At 36.4% G+C, this 12,208-nt stretch overlaps 3 protein-coding genes across 3 annotated transcripts; 1 reads left to right on the top strand and 2 right to left on the bottom strand.

Annotated features, from left to right (window-relative positions):
• Nucleotides 1-1,269: 1,269 nt before the first annotated feature.
• LOC146140495 (uncharacterized) lies at nt 1,270-2,311 on the bottom strand. Its single transcript, XM_083392900.1, has one exon. It carries the CDS (start codon nt 2,309-2,311, stop codon nt 1,319-1,321), a length of 993 nt encoding a protein of 330 aa, XP_083249026.1. The 3' UTR covers nt 1,270-1,318.
• Nucleotides 2,312-2,380: 69 nt separating this feature from the next.
• On the bottom strand, nt 2,381-3,028 carry LOC146140494 (uncharacterized; the record flags this gene model as incomplete). The annotated part of the gene is made up of 1 exon (XM_083392637.1): nt 2,381-3,028. A coding segment is annotated over exon 1 (648 nt), but the record flags the coding sequence as incomplete, so codon positions are not given.
• A 1,050-nt stretch (nt 3,029-4,078) lies between these two features.
• On the top strand, nt 4,079-6,110 carry LOC146140493 (uncharacterized). The gene is made up of 4 exons (XM_083392636.1): nt 4,079-4,268; nt 4,604-4,758; nt 4,925-5,116; nt 5,592-6,110. Exons 1-4 carry the CDS (start codon nt 4,079-4,081, stop codon nt 5,718-5,720), a joined length of 666 nt encoding a protein of 221 aa, XP_083248762.1. The 3' UTR covers nt 5,721-6,110.
• Nucleotides 6,111-12,208: the final 6,098 nt, after the last annotated feature.

The following is a 12,208-nucleotide window of genomic DNA, read 5'->3' as shown; positions in this document are numbered from 1 at the left end:
CTGTGTAATCCGTCGTTAACAAAAATTGCCCAATTTAAAATCTGGAAATTTAGTTGGACGGTTGAAAAAAGCGAAAATCGTAAAGTTGGCAAACCGAGTGCTCTGCGATTTTAGAATATTTTGGAAATGGATAATTATTTGTCACGTTTTTTATGTTACTGACTATACCGGCAAAATACAAATAATTTATATTTTCAGATTTAGACTGTGCAAAACTCGAGAAAATGCTTTGATATATATTTTTTGTTTTCAAAAAGACAAACAGCTATAAAAATGCCAAAGAAAAACAAGACGCTTATTGTTTATAAAAATGTTGTGGAAAGAGTTGAAATGCAACATAAAACAATTGCAGAAAATTAAGACCTAGGCCCTATAATAATTAATTATCGAAATAGGAAATGTAATAATCAGAGATACACAACTATATAAAGCAAAAACGAAGTTGGTGCTCAACCTAAAGCGATAAACTAGGCCTTGCTGGTGGTTAATTCTAACAGCTCGCGTATACCTATATTGCTATAATGAAGATGCAATACAGCTAAAAGTAAATTCGAAAAAATTCTAATTAAAAAAAACGATCTGTGTGGAGTTTATAAGATTACTATTTATGACGTTACGTTTATATGTAATTTTGTCATTTCACATTTTGACGTATATTTGTGACGTCACGGTATGTTATGACCTAACTTTGTGACGTCATCTCTGAAAAAAGTGTCATGCCCCTTAAAAAAAAGTATAGCAAGCTAATTGTTTAACGCGCAAAAATTGAAGCTCATAGCCTAATTTTATTAAAAAAAATTAAATTACCCCATGACTTAGTCCAAGTCAAGTCATTTTACCGAAACGACATAAGTCAAGTCATTGCATAAATGTTAAAGTTCCCTAACACTGAACAATGTTAACACTGGCATTGACCAAACTTAGACAACCAAATTTATTTTAGCTTTTTAAAATTAGATGATAATTGTAATCAGAGCATTTCAGTATTTCCAAATTAGATTGGAATAAGTCCATTCTTGTTTTCTCGAATTAGAATTAGAATAACCGAATTCTTCAAAACCAAAAATTAAACTAGACATACATTCAATTTATAAGCTATTGCTACCAGGCATAATATCAGGTTTGTAGAGCTCTTCTGGCAAATGTAGTTTTTATTCCGACGTTTCGACGTCCTATACAGGTCGTCTTCATCAGGGTAAATAACACTGAATGCGACTAGTACAGTGCACGATAAACAAAGGAAAAAAGGAAAAAAGAATGGAACGCAAGCACGTTACAACGCAACAAAAACAAAACGCGATAACGAATGATTGGGCCTCTAATCTTTAAGCAGGTGCCTGTAGCACGCTGAAAGCATCACGTCCGTTTTGATGTTCATTGTGTTGCCCCGTTGGTGAATAATCCAAGACTCACGAAATAGTCTTTTCCTGTAGTCAGATTCCCGGGCCAAAACAGACGCCGCATTAAAATCAATACGGTGGCCCTGTGACACCGCGTGATTGGAGAGGGCCGATTTCTTCGCGTCACTGTTGGCAACATCCCGTTGATGTTCTTTTCGTCGGGTGTTAAGTGACCTCCCAGTCTCTCCGATATATATTAACGGACACTCGGCGCAGGGAATAGAATATACAACACCTCGTTGTTCAAAGGTGTTGATTGGATCTTTCGGGTGACACAGTAGCTTGCGGAGCGTATTGGCAGGTTGGACGCCCACCGCTACACCAAAGTCACGCAACATACGCCGCAGAATATCCGTCAGTTTTGGTATGTACGGAAGTGTCACAAAACCCTCTGTTTTTGGATGAGTCGCCTGTTTGGGACAAGTTGCCCGTCGATCACGGAGAATCCAATTGGGGTAGCCATTATATTTCAAGGCTTTGCGAACGTTCGCCAGTTCCGCCTCGCAGTCGTCGTTAAGTGTGCACAAGCGTCGTGCCCGATCTTTCAGGGAACGAACCACCCCTCTTTTCTGGTATGTGGGGTGATGCGATCGAAAATTGAGATACCTGTCTGTACTCGTTGGCTTGTGGTACACTTTCGAGTACAAGACACCGTCATCGGTTCTTGTGACCTGAACATCTAAAAATGGAAGACAGTTTACCGATTGAAGTTCCATGGTAAACCGAATGCCTGGTTGCGCCTCGTTGAGATGCCGTAGAAATGCCTCAACCTTGTTATTATCAATGACACAAAAAATGTCGTCAACATATCGCCGCCAGAATCTTGGTGGGTAGGCAAATGTTGATAAGGCTTTTTCCTCAAGCGCTTCCATTGTCATGTTCGCGACAACCACAGAGACCGGGGAACCCATCGCTGTGCCTTGAACCTGCTGATAAAAGCTTCCCCTGAATGTTAAAAAGGATTGCTCCAAGCAAATCCGCAAACCGTCCACAATATCCAGAGGGAGCCATGGTGTTCTGTCTTTAAGGCTATAGTCGTTTATAATCCTGGATGACGCGATGTTCATTGCCAACTCCACAGGAACACATGTAAAAAGTGACACGACGTCATACGATACCATTACCTCTTCGTAGGACAGGGGCGGCAACTGTGCTATCTCTTGAACAAACTTGGACGAGTTCGAAACAGTCCATTCTGTATTGCCCACGAGCGGAGAAATAACTTTCGCTAGGTACTTCGCAAGGTTGTAGGTTGGAGAACCAACAAACGAAACAATTGGTCGCAGAGGGATGCCTTCTTTGTGGATTTTTGGTAAGCCGTAGATGCGCGGGGCGGAGCCGTCCGTGCTATGCAGTTCATGGAATGCGGCTTCAGAAATGCATTGCCTCTCTGTGTGCAATTTCCCCACAAACTTATTAAGGACGCGTTCCGACTTACGTGTTGGCGCTTTAAAACGTTTGTAAGTCGAAGTATCCAGTAATAAGTCAGACATCTTCTTGTCGTAATCTGAGCGGTTCATGATGACAGTACAATTCCCTTTGTCTGCGGGTAAGATTGAGATGTCTTCATTTGACCTCAAACTTCGGATCGCTTGGTGCTCGGTGTTACTGAGGTTGCTCTGACCCATTCGGTAAGTAAGTAAAAATTTACTTTAATCACAATTTATTCTTACAAGATTCGTAATTTTGTGTGTGCTAATTTGTATATGTTTTACCATGGCCTATATGCTTTTCACATTGTAAAACTACCTACAAGTCATTCCGACCAAAAGGTATTCATTTGAGTTCTTTGTTTCGACTGAGAGACTAAAAATGCCGTTGGACAGATAAGTGGAATTTTTAGTAATTTACTAGATTTAGAACTATAATTAGCCACATTTTTCTCTAAATTCGTTGACTCAGAAAACTAGAATTTTTCTAGTTGTCAGTCTGGTATAGGCTGATAGGCATATTTTATACTAATTAATGCAACTTGTGCACACATTTTTTTTAACTGAACGCATATAGCCACCGTGGTGGCAAAAAAATTTTTTTTTTTTAATAAAATTCACTTGAATCAAAATATGTTGCTTTTGTTCGGTGTTCATTCGAAGCTTTCCTTTGCTCTCTCGCGATTCTTGTATGTAACCATAACAGTTGTTTCTGAATCCACCCATATAATTTGTTTGTTTGGTGAAGGATAAATCTTAACTGTCTTCATCTCGCCTCTGACGCGTTCGGCCTCCTGCAGCGATTTTACAGCGAACACTTGCGCCGAGCAAGGTTTACTTTATTTACTTAGGCGGGGCTAGTTGGGGCGAGGAACCTTGCGAGCAGGTTTTCACTTAGGACTGCTGTTGATAAAATTATATGAGTAGTTTATACATGAAGTTCTGTGTTTTCGTGCAGCATTGTGTCATATACAAATACGCGTTTTGTGTTTTATAAATCGGACTTTACGCCTTTGGTAATGGGTACCGGTAATGCAAAATTTGGAATGTCTAAAAACTGATATGTGCTTAAAAACATATTTTAAAAGGTACGAAATATGCGTTGGTTTGTATTTAAGCTTGGTAGCTGAGACCATATAGCTTGCTATTGCGTCGAAATAACTTTATACTTGTAAATAAACGATTTTTATTACGAAGTTTAACTGTAGTAAACGGACATAAAACCAGTGTAAGATACGAATAATGTGAATGGAGTTAGAGGAAATAGTCAAGCAGGTTACGAAGCGTAGCAACAACAGCATCTTGCCGCTAACAACTCTCAATCGTTCACCTAATGGTTTGGACAGCCCAATTCCACCAACTTTAATCGTGACATCCGACGGGTCAGCTGATATAAAACGAAATCCACATTCTGATTCTGGATCAGTATTTGATGATGGTATTATCTAGGCCTAAATTAAATAATCTATCTATTACACCATATTTGAACTAAATAGTGTAAACTTCTGACCCCTATCACTTACAAGTATACAGTGCTTTTAAAGCGTAGACCCTACTGTATTCGAAGTCTTTTTTTGTTTGATTGTTTTGAACGTAAATAAGTTTAATTGTGCGGCTATAATGTTACAACTAACGTAAGCATTGGAAATAGATCTCTTTGAAATGTATATTACAAAGAAAGCCAAAGTTTCTTGTATTTCACAATTACAGCGAGTAAGCGATATGACGCAAGTCCGCGTTAAAGGCAACTCAACTAAGTCATACTTTTTAAAGAAAAACTCACCACCATTTTGTGTGACGAAAATGAACCCCAGATCGGTATCTTGCCACGCACTGGATCAAGTGCCAGCAGAAACTGGCGCAAAATAAAAAATACTGTTCAAGCCAACAATGCTTTTCAGCAAGCTGAACGAGAAAAAAATAAGAAGGTAAGTCAAATTTAAACCTTATTTCGATATAAGAAAGTAGCCTACTTATCACTTAAATTATCACTATATTTATACAGAAATTAAGTCCGGGATATTAATGAAACTTCTATTGGCTATATTTTAGTTTGGTTCATTTTATTCTTCTTAAAGTAAACGACTTTTTTAGGTTCACAGGCAAATGCAAGGTTCAAAAGCTGCGATTCCAGTTCTTCCTCTACCCCTTGCGATTTTATTTTTATTGATGAATTGTCTTGTTCCCGGATTGGGAACGATCGTATCCAGCTTTACCTACTGCTGTGTGGCGACCACGTACGACATACAAAACCGAGAAGGGTTGGCAATGAAAGTGCCAGGCTTGGTAGGAAATTTTAATGGCAGAGCTTCCTGGACACGGGGTCGTGCAATAGGCTTTAGGGGTCTCGAATGGGGTTTATACATAATTTAGGCGTTTTAATTAAGGCCTATATAATTTGTACTTTCGAATTTTATATACGCCAATGTCGAAACTAATTCAAAACGAAGCCCTTCGAATGCACTTTGCTTTAATCATGTACCAAGAAGAATAAACGAGAAATGTTATGTTGAACACTGTTAATGTAAAGGGTCGGGTAAATTTTTAATAATTCAAAGGGGTCGCACTTAACAAAATAGAAAGCTTTGTTTTAACGTAATGTTCTTAGTTCTATTTTTTAAATGCCTTTTAAAAGATTTGATTGTGGTAAACCGTATAGCTTATTTACGTTAGCTATAAGAAAAAGTACCGATCACGTACCCAACAGGTTTACTCAAAATTTAGTAAATAAGCCTAATGATAATTCCATTCATCTTTTTAGATTGCAACAAACGTTTGTATTGGACTTGCACAGCTGTTAACTGTAACATTCTTGCTTGTGGGGTGGTTCTGGAGCATTTCTTGGGGAATCACTATGGTGTACTTGGCCATGGACCGGCGTATTCGGTAACATTGCTGTGCTATTTCAAAATGCTGTGTAGCCTACTTTCTGTTCTCAAATGTAACCTTTGTGGATTTTCAACAAGCAAAGGCGACGTGGTTTGCAGACAATTATGTTAAAATAGTGTTTCTTGATTTTATATCCGGCCTGCCATCGTTACAGTTATCCGTCGGTTTAGAAAAAAAAGTTTGTTAACCCCTGCTATAGCCCAGGAAAAAAGTAAAATTAAAGACGGGGTAAATTGAATGATGATCGAAAAAGAAACATAGTTTCACTTTTATATAATTTTTCTTATTTCTTCGGCTTATCTATACTGTAATATGTTAACTTTTTACTACAACATCACCTGTTTCTTTTTCCCCTATTGTTTTACGATAGAATTAACCATGCCAAAGAAAACTAATAACTAGGGTCATTTTTATTTTAACCTAAAAAAAAATTTTTTTAACTTTATTTTTATTAAATTTTAACTTTATTTTAACAACGAAATAGCTTCTTTGTAGAGGCCACAGTTTTTCCTTGAATTGATGCCAGTTACCCAAACCTAATATTTTGTCGATTTTAGACCCAAACGTCAAAAGTGTTTTATGTTTTATAAAAAGTGCATCGTTTTTTTTGGCGATAGATTTAGCTTGCTTAGGCATTTTTGTATTACAGAATGGCAGTAGGCTATTTCTAAAATCCAAATTGTTGATATTTGAAAAGACCACGTTTATGAAGATAAATAAGAATTATTTAAATTCGTAACAATAAATAAAAAAATGGACAATTTGCGATAAAAGTTATCGCTGATCTAAGTGGGCATTGTGACATTTTGCCTGCTTTTATGGGTTAATATGGTTTAATTGTGTCGCAGTTCCTGATTTACAATGCTTCCACGACGATTTTTACAAAAATTACTCTCAAGAAACACAAAACTTTATAAAAAGCCATAATTTGACAAATTTTGACTTTATTAAAACTTTTGACTTTATTGTAAATTTGTTTAACTTTATTTTAACCTATAAACTTTTTAGAAACAGTCCCCTAGGTGCTGAAAACAACTTTATTCTTTGATTCGTGGACAGACGAGGTCCTTAAAAAATTTTAACTTTATTGACTTTTGCGGGCCCTACTATAATAACACAGGTAATCGTGTTGTCAAATTGCTGCTTGTTTTATATATTTGTTTCTTTTTGCCAATAATGAAATTAAGTTATAATCTATGTCAAGATATATTTGGGTAAGTTATAAAGGGCAATTGCTTTTGACTTCAAAAAAAGTAAAAAATTTTGACAAAAATTTCCCGAAAATATCAACTGAGCTTTTTTTAAAGATTTGCGTAAACCTGAAAATATAGCTCATTTGTGATCAACCAGTCGTCAGTATGATACTAAAAACAAATGACTGATGGCGCTCAGACATTAATTCAGTAACGTAAACAACAAGTGTTTTTAAAGTAATGTATTCCCAATAGATCAAATAACAATCGCCCTAGTCGTAATACAACGCTGTAGGGTTGCCATACCGTCCTTATTTCTAAGATTTGTTCTTATTTTGAAGGGCCAGGTCTTAGAAAACTTAAATGTCCTTCAATAAAAATATAAAAGCCATAATATTTAAAAAAAGGCGATGTATGGGTCAATTTTCGCTGCTATTTTTGTCATTTTTTCCTTTCTTTTTTACGTTTTATCGCTTTTATCTTCACTTGAATGAGTTATTGCTAAAACGTCTGTAAATTGCGAAATGTCGCTTTTATCAAATATTATGGCTTTATATTTTTATTGAAAGTTACTAAAAAAAACCGTGTATTGTGTTCCAAAGTTAAATGTCCTTATTTCTATGAAATGTCCTTATTTTCGACTTGCGTCCTTATTTTGTATTGTTTTCAACAACTACAGAACTTCGATCGTTTTCCTCTGGTAACATAATAAATAATCTAAAATAATGCTTTTGCGCCGAGATTTTATGACATCATAAATAAAAAGTACTCCCGTGGCGTACATGACATTTAAGCTGTAAACAGCAGTACAAGGTTACTGTTGTTTGGGCTACAGCAGAATAGGATGCGGCGAAGGCGGCATTTTTTGCGAAGTGGTTGGTAATGGCAAAATGGGTTCAGTGGAGTCGACACTTGGATTAAAGCAGTAAAGCTATCAGCAGGGTGGCCAACACTTCAATCGCGATCCACTGTTTGTTCGCCACATTTCACCTGGTCGATCGCGGTATGTGTCGTATTTTTAAAATAGTGTTTTTTAAGCAACATTAACAGGAGTAGACCGAAAAACAAACCATGAACATTGATAAATTGCTGGAGCAAATTGTTTCTGGCCAAAAGTATGGAATGTGATATGACACGGCTCGTATAAATACAATGCATGTCCTAAAACGTTTTTTTAAATGCTATAATCTAATTTTTCGGTTGTCCTTATCTTGGGGTCCATGTCGATGGCAACCCTGGCTGTAGCCGACACAATTGATCAGGGCGGGTAAAGAATTTTTGTTTAGGGATGAGCATAAATATTTTTAGAGACGACAAAATTTAATATTGGGTTTAGAGACGACAAAATTTAACCGTGTGTTCTTAAGTTTATACAATTATAACGATTAAAGCAGCCAAAAGAAAACTGCAGCCTTGTACCTTGTTCTCCTGTTATTCGCTTTGTGTTTCTTTTTCGCCTCGTTTTTTGCCTTTAATTGTTTCTAGTGATTTGTGTTGTGTTGTTTATGAATATCTTTCTGTCAAGTTGCCACATATTGCTAATAAGAAAATGGCCCAATAGCTTATCGAAACGTCGGCGGTTGTAATAAAAATCTTTGTCAGAAGAACCACTTTTGTTCATACATTTTCGTGGCAACAACAGTATTTATATTCATCTTGTATGTATATAAAAAATATTTATATTTTAAACTTCTAACAGTGTTCAATTATTTTTTTTTGTGAAACCCCTTTTCTACAACTGCTATTTTCGCCCAAACTATAAAATATTGTTATATCAAATGAATTCACGGGCTATGTATATCCACCAAACATGCCCAAATGACCATTTAAATCAGACCTAGGCAAAAAACGGCCCGTGGCCAAGGAAATTAATCCCGCTTGCGTTTTATTTTTTTTTAAATACTAAAGTAAAAACAAGCGCGGCATTTTATGCATTTGAGATCTTTTTTTGACCAGGCCCGCCACAAATTTATGTTACTCATGCGTAGGGCTAGCATATTTTCAGCACCAAAAAGAGGACATTTTTTTGCCGGCAAGTAAAACGAAAGTAGAATTGTTACGGTTGAGTGCAATAATATTTTATGCTGATCTTCGGAATGTTTGGTTGTTTTGGGATTTTTAGATTAATTTTCTATAAGAAATTTGGTGTTGCTGGCCGACTTGAGTGCAAATATTAATCTGTTTGTTGCGAGCGGGATTGTTTTGCTGTTGGTGGCTACGAATAGAGTTATGCAGGGTTACTGTGGAGCACGAGATTAATAGTTGAAGTTTCTGACTCTCGTTTGGAGGTAACTTGAAAGGTTGCGTGCGTATAACTCGTTAACCAACCACAAGACGTATAGGTTATTAGAATTGTATTATCTGATAAGCGAAACACCCAGTTGACACTATAGAAAGCGATAACTGAGAAGAAGTCTTCTTTTCGAGCAGAGTACACAAATCCCTGTGCTGACAGCACAGAGATAATGCAAGCCAGTAACTACTTTGCATTTTGGAGCGAGTAGGCAATAAATCTGTGGCATAAGCAAATACATCACAAAAGTTACTGTAAACACAATCTCTTAGTCGGTAAATTATAGTAGTGCGCTCTACATTACCATCTGCTCAGACCAAAAAGTAAGCACAATACTAAAGACAAGAGGCAGGTCCAGGATTCTGAGGATTATATCCAAGCTTTCAGAAATAACATCATAAAATAAAATAAAAACCTAAAAACACCTATTTTTGTATGCGCAAAACGTAGCTTAATCGCGCGAAACGCGAAAAAATTGGTTGAAATTGGCAATACCATTTATTTAAAACGAGACGTGACGCCTTAGGCCAGCAGGGGGAACACTAAACTTTTTTCATAAAGGCCTTGTAACTTGTAAGTGCTAACCATCGGTGGCCCAGTATTACAATTTTTGTCGAACTTACTTAACTTGATTATTAAAAGATTAATAAAACGAAAAATATAAGAAACTAAAAACTGTGGTTAAACTTAATAAATTGTCGTGCAGTTTAAAAAATTATCAAATCTTAGTTCTGAATGTCATACGACAACATTTTAAGGGTACTTAACCCAGAACTTGGCGGCGGGTCGCAATTTGGTGAACCCCTAGCAGGCCAGTGATTCTCAAACAGTGTGCCGCGGTACACTCCATACAGGCATCTGCCAAAACCAAAATAAGCACGCTTTTCTGTGATGACGTAGTAGTTTACCGACCCTTTTAATGCAAGCTTTGTTAACTTTTTTTCGTAAAAGCGCATCTGTATACCTTTTGAAACGTGGTGCATTGCAGCATGAACCGCCTGCAGCTGACCCTGCCTGGTAGTCAAGTTTAGTTTACTTAATAAAAGTATTACTGACACACGTGGGGCAAAGAACTTGGTAAATATAAATAAATAAACTCTCACACTCCTCCGTCAAAGCAAAGAGTTTTGAAAATCAACAAAAGTGTTATTTAAAACTCTTTGGTCAAAGTGACAAAATTTATAAAGAACACTTAAGCAATTTGTTGGTAAGGCAATTTGTTGGAAAATAGTTTTTAAACCAGCAATTCAGCATGTTTCATGACTACAGTATTTTTTTGGAAATAAATACAACGTCTTGCCTAAAAGTCTTGCTGAAAGTATAAGCAACTAACTCGAAATGCGAAAAAGAGGACATTTGGGCATTTTTGAGCATCCTCGGAGGACCATTCACTTTTCTTGAGAAAAGAGGACATATGGTAGGCCTACTCATGCGGCCCGCTGTAAAAAAATAGTTATCAACCCTGATTTTGAGAAATAAACAGGGAAAAATATTGCCCAGTGTAACCGAATTAAAAGTAACCAATATGGCGCATGGCAAACAAAAGGTTGGTCATCCCTGGGATAAAAGTTATTTTACTATGTTGTAAATGTAAAGCCATAAACGGGTAGCAATAATAAAATAAGTCACTTTTACAATCCTATTGATTAAAAAAATACATGTCAGGTTTCTAATGTCACTTTGATTTGCTAAAACAATGTATTGTGAGAAATGAGCATTGCTGCCAAATAATAGTGGTTTTTATGTTAGCGATTTTCTGCCAAAGGCTGGTATTATTATTTTCTAAGTGTGAGGATTTGTAACTACAAAATATTTATTTAACGTGCGTCGTAGGTTTAGCGAAATGTTTGAATATCTTTAAATGCTGAGAATCGGTAGAAATATGTGGATGGGCGCATGCTCTACTGCTGCTAGATTGGTGATATGACGGTTGCATTAAAGTCACCAGGTTCGTACACCCAAACCGCATGCAATAGATTTGGGGAGTGAGGGGGTGATAAATCTGTTTTTCTGTTAAGGTCATAGACGATTGTAGTCAAACTATGACAAAAATACGACTTATGCAGAGTCCTATTTAAAATGGAAGTGATGAATTTGTGAGCAATCATTTGAGAAATGTTCCCAACTACCGACGTATAAAATGTAGATAGCAATATTACGATCCACAACAGTTTATTATTTTTAGGTTATTCGTCCACAAAACAGCATGACGAAATGACACTGACAAACACAGACACGGTCACGAGATGGAATTTAACATGCACGAGAAATGCCTTCTCATTTTTGATACAAATAAAAGCTACAGATAAAGCATCATTGTTAGGGTCGCGCCGCAGTTGTTAATTTATGAAATGATCGAAAAATGTGATTCAGGGAATGTTTTTACTGGTGAGGCAACAGAATCGGAGGAAAATTACAAATCCAAGTAACGTTTGCCTGCAAAACATTTCCTCTGAACGAGTTTTGTTCAATACGCAGCTTTTTTGTGATTAATAAAAATGGAATGATAATATAGATGACAGCAAATTGCAAACAAGTTCGTTTTGATAAATCAAGTGTTAATATGTTGACACATGGGCGATAATATAGTGGAAGACAAGTATATAAAATGAATATACCATATTTACAATGTACGTGACATGATAAGCAAAGCTACATATTAAAATCCAGAAATATAACTTTAGATATGTGTATTATATATTGAACCTGCAAAATTAACTACGTCTTGGTGAGTATGAAGAGCTGTTAAAATTCGACGTTTGTTTCGTGATTCGATTTATTAAAAAAATATACATCAGAAACACTTTTTTGCTTTTTTAAAACAATCCATTAGCAAATAGCCCTATCGTACATGCTATACAAGGGCAAAGATATAGCACATTTGCAATGATAAGATCGCATAAGGCCAGCTCAAAATTTCAGCACAGTTCGCATATGACGTAACCTAACGATTTTAAACAGGTTATCCTGCAAAACACTGGATACGGCAAACATTGTGTAGTG

The sequence above is a fragment of the Ascidiella aspersa genome, chromosome 6 (genome assembly GCF_963924565.1).
Source record: "Ascidiella aspersa chromosome 6, kaAscAspe10.2, whole genome shotgun sequence".
Taxonomy (NCBI): Eukaryota; Metazoa; Chordata; class Ascidiacea; order Phlebobranchia; family Ascidiidae; genus Ascidiella; species Ascidiella aspersa.
The sequence above is the reverse complement of the archived record's forward strand: the minus strand, read 5'-3'. Positions and strand labels throughout refer to the sequence as shown.

Bases quoted from the DNA above. Each gene is read 5' to 3' on its own strand.
- LOC146140495 (XM_083392900.1), bottom strand. From the start codon at position 2,311: ATGGGTTCCCCGGTCTCTGTGGTTGTCGCGAACATGACAATGGAAGCG.
- LOC146140493 (XM_083392636.1), top strand. From the start codon at position 4,079: ATGGAGTTAGAGGAAATAGTCAAGCAGGTTACGAAGCGTAGCAACAAC. The intron at 4,269-4,603 runs GTATTATCTAGG...TACTTTTTAAAG, and splicing joins TGGATCAGTATTTGATGATG to AAAAACTCACCACCATTTTG. The intron at 4,759-4,924 runs GTAAGTCAAATT...CGACTTTTTTAG, and splicing joins AACGAGAAAAAAATAAGAAG to GTTCACAGGCAAATGCAAGG.